The following is a 16,268-nucleotide window of genomic DNA, read 5'->3' as shown; positions in this document are numbered from 1 at the left end:
AGAAAAACCTTTGGGTGGGGCAAAAAAACTCAACCACTGAATCCCTAAAAGAAAAAAATCCATGAGTTGTAGAGTTACCCAAAACAGCTGTCATTCCTTCAACACTATAATTTCCTAAGATTCTGTGGCTACATTTCTTTCTTTTTTCCCTTTGGCCAAGCAGTTATTTTAAACTAGATTCTCTTACTAATCTCCTCAGGATATATTGAGCCATGCCAGAGTTCACTTAAATAAGAAAATGTCTCAGGATGCAATGCCAGTTATTACTGATGAAATAAATGCATGGCTGTAAAATCCTTCACTTAACAATTTTCCACCAAAAGCAGAAATCTAAGAATGTGACTTTAGAAATCAATCAGGTAAAAGTGGATTTATAAATAAAATCTCAGGGCTGTAATGTAATTTTTTAAATATGAAGGTGACTGTGAGATGAAGTAACAAATTTCTACAACTGGACGTCAGATGAAGACATTTGTGTCTTTAAGCAAGGCCGTAGTCATCATGGCTCCTAGGAAATTGTGTATGGCCATAATAAACTGGGCTCAGAATGCCAGCTGGTTTGGAAACATTTCATGATCTTGAAATTTCATACAGTAGCCATTAACTGCAACATGCTGGAGTGCAATGTGAATCTTAACTGCATGAAATCAAGAACTGTTTTCTTCAAAGTGTAAAGAGACATTTTATTCACAGGTGATAGCTTAAGAGCTAGCGGACAGTAAACTCAGATCATTAAATTGGGTTGCAGAGTTTCTGACAGACATCACAAAGTCTTCAGATTTCCACATAAATGTTACCAGTTAATCAGAAAGGAAAACATCTAGTTTTAAAGCATGGCTGTTGTCATTTGGAGGAAAAAAAGAGGCATAAATTAAGTGTGGCCAACATTAATGCCAAAGACACATGTCTAGGAGTACTATTATGGCTGCCTAGCAACTACAAAGAGGGAAGGGGAAGGCATAGTGGGTATGCCAGAAAGGAAAAAGAGAAATCGAGATTATGAATAGAGAAGTCAGACTTCAGATCAGGTGATGTCTAACAAATCACGAAGTGGTGACTTGCGAAAGTAATTGTCAAAAACAGAAAGAAAAGCAGAAAAACTCCACGCCAGAGTTTGCGGCCGTATATTTTTAACTTTCGTCACTTGGCCAAAGAAGGTACCAAATTATGAGGTTACGCAAATAAGAAACAGCTTTTTACATCCAGATATTGCTACTGCCCTCTCAAACAGGTTTGTTAATAATATATATCACTAGATACAGTGAAAACACATATTTCATATATTGTAATTCCTGCTGTAAAACACATTCTTACGTTTTTTTTCTCTTTGAAGGACTGTCTCACGTAACCAATACAATAACAGAGAAGAAAAATATTCTGTAGTAGTATGTTTAACAAATTATCTCCATATACTATTCATTAAAAATGACAAGAAAGCCAACATCAAAACCCAACCATCTCCTGTTTCTATATCATAAAATTCAAATAACTTGAAATGACATTAACCAAGTGATCTCTACATTAATCATCCCTATATCTAACTCTGCAAAAAGCACCTTTGGCATTAGTTTTGAAAATTCACTTACCTCTGTCTAAAGAGGCCTTGTTTAAAACAAGGGCATCTTCAATATCATAGCCACTATAGCTCATCACAGCAACTGTTGCATTCTGTCCAGCTGGCAGTTTCTCAAATTCTATCAATTCAATGGTTTTTGTCTTAACCATGGGTTTTTGTGGATATGCTAGTAGATACATGAGAGTATCAATTCTGTTTCGCTGGTTGTATCCTATAGTACCTGCATTGATATTGAAGAAAACAAAATACAACATTCTATTATGTGAAATAATAAGGTAGTAATGAAAATAGAGATAAATACATTAACATCACTAATTAAAATGAAGAAACTCTTCAGGTTCAAAATTTCAAAAGCAATACTCTCATGGTGGCTTAACAACTTGTAAAAGCAACTTTTCTCACTAATATTTAAAGTTTTAAAGTCCTACGAAGAAGGAAAAATATACTCAGAGTATATCTTAATCTAAATAATTTAGACTTTTTGGATTTATATTATCCCATTTAAGGGATTTAGTTTCCACTGGTTAACTTCACAATCAACAATTCTTTATTCGGTTCTACCATGTTCCAGGCCTGCTGGGGAGAGGTAATGTAAGATAACGCCCAGTGTTCACATCCAAGGAGCTTATAAAATGGATAAACAGGTATATTCCATAAAAAGAAATAAACAATTACAAAAGTTCTAAATGAAAAAGAATACAGGAGAGAAGGGAAGAAAAAGAATGAACAAAGAGGAATTAAAGTGAGAGCAAGGAAGAGGGGATTATTCATTTATTTGATGATTCACTTATTAAGCAGTTAATAAACATCTACTCTGTGCCAAACACTGGAGATAAAATGGGAAAAGGCTTGGTCCCTTCCTTAAGAAATCTAGGGTACAGCCCAATCAGGGGTGGGCTCTTCCCTCCTTAGCAATCAGTCTTTCCACCTGATTGTTCCTCAGAAGGGTGTTATTGGGTCACTGTCAACTGAACATGAAATCAGAAGGTTAACCCTTTCTCTCATCCCTTTCTCTCATTTCCCCTCATAAACACAGTGGGGTTCATGGACCTGTCTGAAGAAAAGTCTTTTAGTCTCCTGGGCTTGTGGGCACAGAACTGATGCTACACAGAGACGTTAAATTTGGAAAACTCAGTCTTGCTCTACCGTTGAGCTTGAGTGTGGGCTACAGAGCCTCTTTAACTTCTCCTAGGTATCTCTTTTTTTTCCCCCGTGAATAGCTAAGAACAGATGTTAGTGTTAGAAAAAAGAAGCTAGCTTTAAGCCTCTCTCTCTTGCACATGCTTCCATAGTGACACATGCACAACACACACACCACACACACACACACACACACTCCAAAGTACCTAAGTGCCATTTCACAGAGTTACACCCTAGGGTGTGCAGACACCAAAACTCAATATTCATTTCCTTTAACTTTTTCTCCATACTCATGTCATTAAATCAATGATGATTTCATTTTGGGGATGAAAGTAAGTTATTCAGGCTGGGCGTGGTGGCTCATGCCTGTCATCCCAGCACTTTGGGAGGTCAATGTGGGTGGATTGCTTGAGCTCAGGAGTTCAAGACCAGACATGACAAAACCATGTCTCTACTAAAAATGCAAAAATTAACTGGGCATGGTGGTGTGTGCCTGTAGTCCCAGCTACTTGGGTGGCTGAGGCATGAGAAGTGCTTGAGCCCAGGATGTAAAGGTTGCAGTCAGCTAAGATCATACCACTATACTCAAGCCTGGGCAACAGAGCAAGACCCTGTCTCAAAAAAAAAAAAAAAAAAAAAAAAAAAAAAGAAGAAGAAAAGAAAAAGAAAATAAACCAAGCAGCAAAAATGATATGGTACTCCTTGACAATTACTATTGAAATAAATAGTAAATATGTTGGGAATATCTAGTACAGTGACAGTGCCATGCTTATTATATAGATTATAGATGCTCAATAAATGTCAAGTGAATTAAACTGAAGAATCCCATTATACTTTTTATGACAGTATGTGCTTCAATCTCTAAAAATTTAACAGGATTCAGCTGAAAAACAAGTCGAACTGAACCTCATGAACTTTTTATCGAGTTTGCACTATAAATTGCCAATTAATTTATGCTATTTTAGTGCCAACTAATAAACTGGGCAGGATACCTGGCAATAGATCACTTACTGTTTTAGAAATAAGATTACTACTGCTGGGATTATGGTAAAGTTCACTGACAATAAGTTTGTCCTTTTATATGAAATCACTTAAAATTTATGTTGAGATTTCAGTTCCAATTGTATACTTTACTCAGCTGGAGACAAGGGTTTAGGCAATGTCCCACCAGGCTGCCAAACATGTCTTCTGAAACCTGAGACACGCATTATTATGCAGCAGGGAAACATAAATGGCTGCACCTCTAAACAATGGTGAAAGAGACTGGATCCTGCTATAAATTGTGCTAACAGGCCCAGAACATAATTCTCAGGCATTACAACTGACCACTGAATGGATGAACAACAAAATAGTTTAGCAAATGTTTAGTGCTTATGACATCAAAAAGTTTTCTCTAAAGGCTTTTCAAAAAACTTGTGATAGTATACATATACGTGCATTTTTAGCAGCACTGACTATGGGTGTGTAAGTTAAAATGTTAAAATAGGATTTATAAACTATTCTATGTCATAAAACTTCAAAATGCTATCAGATTCCCAAATTTTTATAAAAATAATGAATGGCTGACTAACCATTTTGCCAAGAAGCAATAGGCAAGCAAATGATAGGGCTTGTCTGTGTGCAGCACATGCTCAAATTCTGATTCCCCTATTACTATTTTCAGCTTCCTTAAAAAGGGAGACCACTCATATATGGACTTTCTTTTGCCTCTACTGCCCCTGAGACAGCAAGACCAATCTCTCCCTTCCTCTACACCTCAGCCTACTCAGTGTGAAGACGACGAGGACAAAGACCTTTATGATAATCCATTTCCACTTAAAGAATAATAAATATATTTGCTCTTCCTTATAATTTTCTTAATAACATTTTCTTTTATCTAGCTTATTTGAATTGTAAGAATATAGTATATAATACATATCACATACAAAGTAAGTGTTAATTGACTATGTTATTGGTAAGACTTTCAGTCAACAGTAGGCTATTAGTAATTAGCTTTAGGGGAGTCAAAAGTTAGACATGGATGTTCAACTGTGAGAGGAGTTGATGCTCCTAACCCCTGTGTTGTTCAAGAGTCAACTGTAACACTGGTTGAGCATCCTTAGCCAAAAATCCAAAGTCCAAAATGCTCCTAAATCAGAAACATTTTGAGCACCAATATGCTGCCACAAGTGGAAAACTGCACACCTGACCTCATGTGATGGGTTGTAGTCAAAACTTAGTCAAACTTTGCTTCATGTACAAAATTATTAAAAATATCATATAAATTATCTTTAGGCTACGTATATAAAGTGTATATGAAACTTAAACGGATTTCATGTTTAGACTTGGGTCCCATCCCCAGGATATCTTATTATGTATATGCAAATATTTCAAAATCCAAAAAAATCCAAAATCTGAAACACTCCTGGTCCTAAGCATTTCAGGTAAGGGATATTCAACCTGTAATAAATAACAGAGCCCCTGACTTAAAGGGGCTTATAATTTACATTCTACCAGAAAAGGCAGCCTGATCGTGATCCACAATGGACAGGAAAAAAATGAGAAAAGAAGTTAGTTTTGGTTGAGAAGAATTTTAGTAAGCTTTATAGGTAACATTACATAGAAGACATAGAAAACCTTTTATATGTTACTCAACAAAACTGGGATTCAGCTTCCTTGTCAGAACAAAAAAAAGTATGTATTATATTTCAAAGGATTATTATTATGATTAAAAAAAAGGGGGCTGGGCATGGTGGCTCACACCTGTAATCCCAGAACTTTGGGAGGCCAAGGCAGGCAGATCACATGAGGTCAGGAGTTCGAGACCAGCCTAGCCAACATGGTGAAACCCTGTCTCTACTAAAAACAGACACACACACACAAAATTAGCTGGGCATGGTGGCGTGCGTCTGCAGTCCCAGCTACTCAGGAGGCTAAGGCAGGAGAATTCCTTGAACCCAGGAAGTGGAGGTTGCAGTGAGCTGTGATTGTGCCACTGTACTCCAGCCTGGGTGACAGCAACACTCCATCTCAAAAAAAAAAAAAAGAAATAATGTATGTAAAGAATTTGGACACTCAGTAAGTGGCAACATTATTTATAACCAATATTAACAATATTAGTAATAATAAAAATACATATCTTATTACCCTATAATATCATTCATTCTACCTCCCACTCAAAGCTACATACTAAACTTAGAGTACTCAACTGTACCTCCGTATATATTCATTGCTAACATTCTAGTCTTAGAAAATACCACACAAGCTTATACCTAAAATAGCTACAATAATTAAAAAAATTTTTAACCAATAGCAGAATTTGAAAAATAATTTCCAGGGTAATTTGGCCAAAACATTTTTTGCATTTGTACCCTCAAATGGACAAAGAATAAATATGCTAAAAATCAAATCAAACAGAAAGGGGGAGGTGTAGGATGAAACAAAATTTTATGAGGATCTTTGTATATTGTGTTTTTAGTGTCTCAAAATCCTCCAGCCTATTTCTAGTACATCTCAGCCTACTGTAAAGTGGGGAACAGAAAGGAAGAAACTATCTACTTAGGAATAGAATCTATTGAAAACAAATACAAAAACAGAAGCTGCATTTGCTCCTGAGCTTAGAAAACAGTCCCAGTAGTTTGCAGTTGAAGCGGGAAGGGGTAGTGAGAAGGAGCCACTGTTGAGGTCTGCGAAGGTCTGTGCTGCATATTCATTAATTGAGCTGATAGTAACTGAATGATCCTTTTACACAGGAGAAAGTGTTCCACTAGAGGATTACCAACTAATGAATGGGCAGGATATGAAAGTGTGGCTCATGTGAACTTGGCATCGGGCACCAATGAGATGACACAAAAGGTGGCTCCAACACATAGCCCTTCCTGGTAGTGCTGAGTGAGTGACCTGGAGATCCAGCCATTTCCAGATGTCCACCTGACTTTCTTGCTCTGTGCCATGTCACAATACACACACTGCCATATCCATGGAGAAGTGCTTCTCAGTGGCACAGTAAGGTGCTGTGTGGGAACTCGAACTTTATTAATAACTTAAAGCGCCTAAGACTGAAGAAACACCCTCTGCTGGTGTTTTATCGTGGATTAGCTCCCTCTTACATACAAGGTAAGGCTTTCCATCTCTGTGGTTTGTGGGTCTCCTTCGTAGTAACAGAAAATGACTTTCATTTCTTCACTCTCTTGTGGGGTAGTGGGAGGGATAGTAGGGAATGGTAGAGAGCAAATTTTCCAGATTGGCTAGAATATTTAGTGAATTAATTGTGACCTACTATCTTCCATGTTATAAATGGACCAGACCAGCAGACAGATGACTAGCAACTAAAATATTATTTTAGAAAATCCACATAGAATCTCTGAATTTAAATAATCTTCAGCAATGGCTCATAGTAAAGACAGGATAGAGTGTGAGTTTTAGTTATCAGCTGTCAAGACTGCAAGGAATTAAACCGATCCAGAGAAGTCCTACTTAAAGTGCGAAGTCTGCATTACAGACCTGGGTATCTGCTGTGGGTTTTCTCCCTCTGCCGACCTTTTTCCTTTTGTCGTTTTGCAAGCAGACTTTGCTCAATACTTCTGCAGCTATTTCAGTGTCCACAGAGAAATGCTGCTGTGTTATATGCCAACTCTAAATGTACTTTTATCTCGCTGCTTTTCTTTCCAGTCAGGTGTTTTATAATAACAAACAGTAACAAAGGCTTTTTTTTATTACTTAAGATATTCAGTGGCTTTTGTCTTCCTAGCGTCAGCAGTAACGTCAGAGGATTGTATCCAAGGAGCTAAATGTGCAGGACCCAGGGTCAGAGCAGCTGAATACACCAACCTCAGAAAACACAGACAATGAATTGCAAATGACACTCAAAACAAAACGAGAAAAAAAACCTTCACACAGAAAACTACAAAAGAACTCTACAGACACTGAATTGGCTTTCTGTACACACTGATCCTGCTTAACTGTGTGTGGTAACTAACCAAACGTTTCAGATACTCATGGCCACATATAAAGGGTTTTTCTTTTCTTTTCTTTTCTTGTTTTGTGGGAAGCAGAGTTATAAAAATAAAAATATTATTTCTTTCTTTCAAGTCTATTCTTTATTTTTTAAAAAAGCTTCACTACATGGAGATAGCTGCAGCTCTTTCTGTTTCGATCTTCAAACACACTAAAGAGTGGCATTAGCGATGAAGTGATTAGTCTTCCGTTAATTCTGCTGAAGGTTCCACACAAAAGGTGTATTGTTTCAGCTGGGATTCACATCATGAAACAAAATGGTTTGGTAAACCCAATAGAAGTGATAGCCCTTTCATGACACACAGGGTTCAGTACTGTATATTTCAACTTGTTAGCAAGTCAGAAGCACAAGCGGGAAATCAGCCTACACCGCTGCTGAGGATGAATGGAAAGGCTAAATTGATGAGCTGCTGTTTAGATTTTCCCACTGGGAATGATTCTCAACTGTCCAGGCATTACATCATTCAGGTAAATACTAGCAGGATAAAATGCTTTTTATTTCTTGGTAGCTAACCAGAGGGCAATATAAAAACTTGAAAAGAAATATATCTACTCTCTATCCATAATGAAGAAATAGGGTTTCTTAATTGCCAAGCTATGGTCAGCTGCAGCTGGTTGTTGGTAACGGAGGAGCTAAATGCATTCCGGTTGTTACCCAAAGGCAATGCAATGCCTCCCTCTCTACATTTTTACAGTTTCTTTATGAAGCCCCTTGCATCATACTTTAAATCAGAGATGGCAATCATACTGGTGTCATGGGCATATACGAAAATAAAATTTATTAAATATATTAGGATTTAAATGATTTTAAAAAACATTTCAAAAAGCTTTATAAGTAAAACTTTTTTTGTGGCGGGTAAGGGGGCACCAGCATTCTCTCTGTATTACCTTCAAGATAAAACTCAAACTCCTCAACATATGGCACTTCCCTTTCACGCCTCTGTACCATGCTACACTAGGCAGCCACACCAAAGAACTGAGACCTCTTATGCCATACTTGCTCACACTTCCATACCTTCAAATATACTCAGTCTTCTAAGACTCAGCTCAGCTCTACCCTTCAGAAACAACCCACTCTTACTTTAAGTGACCTTCCTCCTCTAATTTTCTTAGATTTTGGTTTTCAATTACAGCATTTATTATACTAGATTGGGTTACTGTTTTATTTGTTGGTCTCCTCTACTAGACTCTGAACTCCCTGAGCACAGGACTCTGCCTCATCTCTCTATTTTCAGGCTCCAGCCTCATGTCTAGTCTACAGTTATGCTCAATAAATGTTACAAATGAATAAATAAATATATGAAAGGAAGAAAAAGAGAAAGAGGAAGCAAAATAAACTCAGGAATCAGTGTGACATGAATTGGGTAAGTTTTAGGAGATACATTAGCAATTGCAAGGGTATAATGGGTTCGGGGATTGTCAACCAGGCAATTACTAGGTACATTTGAATAGACATCGTACATCTTTATCTGTTTTTTTCTCCCTCTTCCTCCTTAAGCTTGAGTTTTTCTGCCCTTTCTCCCATCTCTCAAGGTTAACAAGTTACATCTTACAGGGCTTTTCTCTTTACATTTATCCCTCTTAATTATGTGACACTAATTATATATTGCTTTGTTTTCTTGAAGGAAACAAGTTTAGAGAGGTTTTCTCCATTTTTGTTTAAGCTTTAGACATGGCAGGGCACCAAGCCTTGCAGAGTTTCATACGTAACTCCCCGGGCTTGGTAACCCTCCGGTGTTCCCAGTGCCTGATTTGTTTAAACATATAATACTGGTGAAGCAGGAATAAAGGTGTAAGATTTTTTCCAAAAGTATTTCCAAGTATTTAGAACCAACTTTCAAGAAGGAAATCTTACCCATGGCTTGTTTCCCCATGGCACACTGGTAAGTGTTTCTCGGTGACTGGTTATGGTGAGGGTATGGGATCAGTCCAGCACACACGCCGAGAAGAGTGAAGGGCTCAATCTCCAAGTGGGTGGTGTCTCTAACAAGTTAAGTAAAAATCACATATCTTAAGCATCAAGTACAAAAATAAATTTCTCTTAAAGGGTATAAAAATATTGTTATTTAGGTCCTTAGGGGATTTATATGTCAATAAAATTTGATGCTAGTAAAACTGGTAAAATAAAAACATACTTAAATAAAATACAACAAAATGTAAGAACTTGTAATTCACACATAAATTACTATATTCAACATATAGAAATACATCAACAATATCCACATGGATGAGTAGACTGCTTTTCCTCATTCTTCTAACATATATCAATGAGCACATTGTATCACCATTTAAGAGTGGAATATACGTCCTTTAAGAATAGTTACTAGCTGGGCACAGTGGCTCACGCCTGTAATTCCAGCACTTTGAGAGGCCGAGGCAGGTGGATCATGAGGTCAAGAGATCGAGACCATGCTGGCCAACATGGTGAAACCCTGTCTCTACTAAAAATACAAATTAGCTGGGTGTGGTAGCGCGAACCTGTAGCCCCAGCTACTTGGGAGGCTGAGGCAGGAGAATTGCTTGAACTCGGGAGGCGGAGGTTGCAGTGAGCCGAGATCATGCCACTGCACTCCAGCCTGGCGAGACAGCGAGACTCTGTCTCAAAAAAAAAAAAAAAAAAGAATAGTTACTATAGGCCGGGCGTAGTGGCTCATGCCTATAATCCCAGCAGTTTGGGAGGCCTAGGCAGGTGGATCACTTGAGGTCAGGAGGTCAAGACCAGCCTGGCCAATACAGTGAAACCCTGTCTCTACTTAAAAAATACAAAAAATTAGCCACGCATGGTGGTGGGCACCTGTAATCCCAGCTACTCTGGAGGCTAAGACAGGAGAATTGCTTGAACCCAGGAGATGGAGGTTGCAGTGAGCCAAGATCTTGCCATTGTACTCCAGCCTGGGCAACAGAGCAAGACACTGTCTCAAAAAAAAAAAAAAAAAAAAAGAATAGTTACTATAGACCCACAGGGACCAATACCATAGCCACTAGACACTAGATAACTGTGGCTACTGAGCACTTGAAATGCTGGGCTAGTGTGACTGAGAAACTGAATTTTTTTAATTTTACTTAATTTTAATTACTTTAAAATTTAAAACTCAAATTGAAATTTAAATAACTCAGTTCAGTTACACAAAACCTTTTATCTTGGAACAACTCACATTTATGAATCTTTTAAAAGTATAAATGTTATGAAATGAGATCTAGTATTTCTGATAAAAAATTGGCATCCAAATTGAAATGTGCTGTAAGCGCACACCAGATTTTGAGGACTTATAGTAGGAAAAAAAGTGTAAAGTAGCTCATTAGTTTTATATTAATTACCTGTTGACATGATAATATTTTGGATATAGTCACAAATAAAACTATTATTTAAAATAATTTTACCAGTTTCTTTTTACCTTTTTAATGTGGCTATTAGAAAGTTTGAGGTTATATAGGTGGCTTGCATTTTATTTTACTGGACAGCTCTGCTATGGGTAGTATTGGACACAAAGTAAGATTTTACCTAGTAGATGTCAGAATCTTGGTTACTTTCACAATATATTTCTGTAGAAAATTCAGTTTTTTGGCCAAATGATGAAGCAACTCAGTTGTGTTAATAGGAAAGAGTACTCAGGTTAATTATAGGTATTTGTGGAAAGTAACAGATGTGTCATCCAGGATCTGTGATCTCTATGGACCTACTATTTTTCCCTCAAGCGCTTGTGAAGTGTAACCTTAAAAATGTCAGTGGTTTACAGCACCTGTGGACCGAAGTGATGTCCAATAAACCAGATCCCAACCCATCAATGGAATGTACCTGGTAAAAGATCTCCCATTTATCCAGTTTTTCATCTATTTTTTTTCCCAAAACACATGTATGAAATTATGTCCCTAGTTTGGTGACAGAAGGTGCCTTCCATGTAGTTCGTGAAGAGTACTGTTTTCACCTTATGACTTAACAGAAACCCAATCCTCTCAGACAAGCAGGAAGGGAAAAGACTTCCTTTGTCAAGCAGGAAGGGAAAAGACTTCAGGTTTTGTTTTGCTTTTTTCTTTAAAGAACATCAGCTTATAGCTACAGTTTGTAGTCTAGAAGAAAACAGAGTTTCTTTTAAATATACTGCTTTGTTTAAATATTGGCCAAGTTGACATTCTCCATCTAAGTAGAAACTACTTTTACAGATGTTAAGATTGGATTGAGTTGAAAAATGAAAAGAAACATCTGAAGTTTTTTTCTTTTATGGTGACAACATGCATAAACTCATATGTATCTAATAATTACTAGACATCCAAACACTCTAGATTCTGATTTTACAAAAAAGAAAATCATTCTCTTTAAAAGCATCAGTTTAGAAACTGAACAGGAATTGGGAGATTTCTTCTTTTCCTTTTTTTTTTTGAGACGAAGTTTTGCTCTTGTTGCCCAGGCTGGACTGCAATGGTGCGACCTCGGCTCACCGCAACCTCCGCCTCCCAGGTTCAAGCGATTCTCTGACCTCAGCCTCCCGAGTAGCTGGGATTACAGACATGCGCCACCACATCCAGCTAATTTTGTATTTTTAGTAGAGACGGGGTCTCTCCATGTTGGTCAGGCTGGTCTCAAACTCCAAACCTCAGGTGATACACCTGCCTTGGCCTCCCAAAGTGCTGGGATTACAGGCATGAGCCACTGCACTCAGCCAAGATTTCTTATTCACTGCGTATAAAGCACTTAAATTTAGTTAGAATGAAAACTAAGTAACCCGTTGTTTATAACAGTAGAACAATTGGAAACTACCTAAATATTCAACAGTAGGGAACTAGTTAATAAACTAAATACGTGTAAGTAGATAATGTAATAACAAACGGCAATTAAAAAATATATATATTTATATGTATACAGTCACACACCACAAAACATTTTGGTCTACAACAGACTGCATAAATGATGGTGGTTCCAAAAGATTATAATACTGCATTTTTACTATACCCTTTCTTTGTTTAGATATGTTTTGATACACACTTACCATTGTGTTACAACTGCCTACAAAGTTCAGTAGAGTAATATGCTGTACAGGTTTGTAGTCTAGAAGCAACAGGCTTTAGCATATAGTCTATGTGTGTAGTAGGTGATAGTGTGTGACAGACACCATCTAGGTTTGTTTAAGTACACTATGATATTCACAAAATGAAATCACCTGACAACAAACTTCTCAGAATGCATCCCCGTCATTAAGTGACATATGACTGTGTATACAAATATACATGTATATAAATATATATACTAATATGGAAAATGTCCAGAGTATACTGGTTAAGTTTCAAAATCAAGGCACTGGAAATGTTTTCACTGTTTTATACACACACATTGTGTGGAATCATGTGTGTATGTTTATACTCAGAAAAAAAAATCTAGAATAATACATAAGAAATTATTAGCATTGGTGACTTCTGGAGGGTAGAGTCTGGTGGGATGGGAAAGGAAGGGAATTCATTCTTTGTGCTTCATGCATTTCTACATTTTAAAAAACGTAAGTATGAATTAAATAATATAAAAACTTCTAGATTTTTAAAATGAAATTAATTTGATGTATGGAATAGCTTGGTAATTGGGTAATGCTGAGAGTTATATTCATTTACAACAATGAAAAACCAGATGAAAATCCCTGCTTTCATGAAGCTTCTAGTGAGGGGAGATAGACAATACATAGATACATCAGTAAAATACCAATTTTACTCTATGGTAATAGGCACAAGAAGGAAAAAAAAAAGTAGTAAAGAGGAGTAGATAGAGATAAGAGTTTCTACTTTCAACAGAGTGGTCAGAAAAGTCTCAAGAGAAGGAGACACCTGAGTGAAGACCTGGAGGAGGTGAAGCAGTGAGCCATGCAGGTATGTGAGAGAGTGCTCCAGGCAGAGGAAGCAGCCAGTGCAAAGGTGCTAAGGCAGAGGCATGCCTGGAATATTCGGAGAAGAGGCCAGTGTGGTTGAAACAGGGAGCGGGGAGAGGTAGAAATGGGAGCGGGCAGATTGTGCAGGAACTGGAAGGCCTCTGTAAGGACTTCTGAGGGAGATGGAAAGCCCCTGAGGGATTTGAGAAGAGAACGGACATGCCCCCTCTACTCTATTAGGAAAAGACTGTATGGGAACAGGTGTCAAAATAGGAGGCTTTTGCAAAAATCCAGGTAAGAAATGGAAATGGCCTGGACTAGGTGATGGATTGAGGTAGTGAAAAATAGTTCAGATTCCAGATATATTTGGAAGGCTCATATGATGAGCTAGGGATTGATGTCGATATAGAGAAAAAGGGTCAGGATGGAAATAGAGGGTTTTGTTGGCTTGAGTAATACAAGGATGGAACTGTCATTTATGGGGCTACTATAAAATAGTTCTATTTTATACTCAGGATATGTATCTATATCTACATATTTTTTGAGTCAGGGTCCCACTCTGTTGTCCAAGCTGCAATGCGGTGGTGTTCCAAGTATAGCTCACTGAAGCCTCAAAGTGGACTCAAGTGATCCTTCCACCTCAGCCTCCCAAGAGCTGGGATCATAGGTGCACACCACAACACTCAGCTAACTTTTTTTTATTTTTAGTAGAGATGAGGTCTCACTGTGTTGGCCAGGCTGATCTCCAACTCCTGAGCTCAAGCAATCCTCCTGCCTTAGCCTCCCAAAGTGCTGGGATTATAGGTGTGACCCACCACACCTGGCCCTCAGTCAATTTTGAAATGAGGGGTACAAAACAGTACTTTGAGAGATTCACATCTTTAAGGAAGAAAAATTCTGACTAAAAAGCACTATTTACAAAGTGCAAAAAATATATATATTTGCAATATATATATTGGCAACAGGGTCTTGCTCTGTCACCCAGGCTGGAGTGCAGTGGCATGAACATGGCTCACAGAGCCTCCACCTCCTGGACTCATGCAATCCTCCAGCCTCAGCCCCCTGAGTTACTGGGACTACAGGCCTGCACTACCACATCTGGCTAATTTTTAAGTGTTTTGTAGAGACGGGGTCTTGCCATGTTACCCAGACTGGTAAATTGTAATCTTTTAAAAAGTAATATATTTCATTTGGTAGCAGAAAACAGAAAAGTTTTTCTTTTTCCTGTTTTAATACATAGGTTCTCAGCCAGGCTGGAGTGCAGTGGCACGATCATAGCTCACTGTAACCCATAACTCCTGGGCTCAAGTGATCCTTCCACTCAGCCTCCCGAGTAGCTAGGACTACAGGTGTATGCCACTGCGTCTGGTTAATGTTTTATTTTTATTTTATTTTTTTAGACATAGGGTCTTGCTATGTTGTCCAGGCTGGTCTCAAACTCTTGGCCTTAGGCGATTCTCCTGCCTCAGCCTCCCAAAGCACTGGGATTACAGGGGTGAGCTGCTACACTGGGTCAGAAAAGTACTTATTCTTGATTGAAGACATAAATAGTTATCAGGTGGTAGTATTAAACTCTCTAGCAATATATCTGCAAGAATTCCAATTTCAGGTAAATGGCACATCAGTCACATGCATCAGACAGCAGGTTATATAGATGTTCTTTAATGTACTCCAAATGGAACACAGACACTTCTAAAAATATTGTTCAAGAAGAAATATTGTGAACATACTATCAATTCAAGTGTATACTACACATAAACTTAGAGATAGTTTTTGAACAGACTATGTAGAGAACTCCTGTACTGACAAGAATTCAGATGTCCATGGACAAAATCATCTCTAAAAGAGGTAAGTATATTTTTATACAGCTTAATTCATTAGTTCAATTTTGGCAGTAATCAAGTATTAAAATCAGAGAAACAACTCCTTTTAAAAAATATACATTAAGGCTGGGCATGGTGGCTCATGCCTGTAATCGCAACTACTCAGGACACTGAAGTGGGAGGATCGCTTGAGATCAGGAGTTTTAAGCTTCACTGAGCTATGTTGTACCACTGTACTCCTTCTGGGTGACACAGCAAGACCCTGTCTCAAAAAACAAAACAAAACAAAAAAACCAACTCTCTCTCTCTATATATATATAGTTATCTATCTATGTATATGCATATATCTCTCTATGTATGTATGCATGTGTGTGTGTGTATATATATATATAAACTGTCACATGAATAGGAAGGATAATGAAATATAAAGATGACTTGTTAGCTGCTTTGTAATACTCTTCACTGGGATAAATGATGGGTTATACTCTGCTATAAAATTGTATATTTCTATATGGTACACACAGAAATATACAATATACTTATATACCATGAAATACTAAGCAGCCATAAAAAGGAACGAGATCATGTCCTTTGCAGTTATGTGGATGAAGCTGGAAGCCATCCTCAGCAAACTAACACAGGAACAGAAAACCAAACACCGCATGTTCTCACTCATAGGTGGAAGCTGAACAACGAGAACACAGGGACACAGGGAGGGGAACAACACACAGCGGGGGCCTGTTAGGGGGTTGGGGGAGGGAGAGCATCAAGATAAATAGCTAATGCATGCTGGGCTTAAAACCTAGGTGATAGGTTGATAGGTACAGCAAACCACTATGGCCCACATTTACCTATGTAACAAACTTGCATGTTCCAAAAAAAAAA

At 37.8% G+C, this 16,268-nt stretch overlaps 1 protein-coding gene across 3 annotated transcripts in view; it reads right to left on the bottom strand.

Moving 5' to 3' along the window:
- POLR3B (RNA polymerase III subunit B) overlaps window positions 1-16,268 on the bottom strand; it is a 136,560-nt gene that overhangs the window by 47,300 nt on the left and 72,992 nt on the right. For all 3 annotated transcript variants that reach the window (NM_001266933.1, XM_077952564.1, XM_077952563.1), the window contains 2 exon segments: window positions 1,587-1,796; window positions 9,567-9,694. In NM_001266933.1, coding sequence (NP_001253862.1) covers window positions 1,587-1,796; window positions 9,567-9,694 — 338 coding nt within the window.

The sequence above is a fragment of the Macaca mulatta genome, chromosome 11 (assembly GCF_049350105.2).
Source record: "Macaca mulatta isolate MMU2019108-1 chromosome 11, T2T-MMU8v2.0, whole genome shotgun sequence".
Taxonomy (NCBI): Eukaryota; Metazoa; Chordata; class Mammalia; order Primates; family Cercopithecidae; genus Macaca; species Macaca mulatta.
Note: the sequence above shows the minus strand (reverse complement) of the source record. Positions and strands in the feature narration are given on the sequence as shown.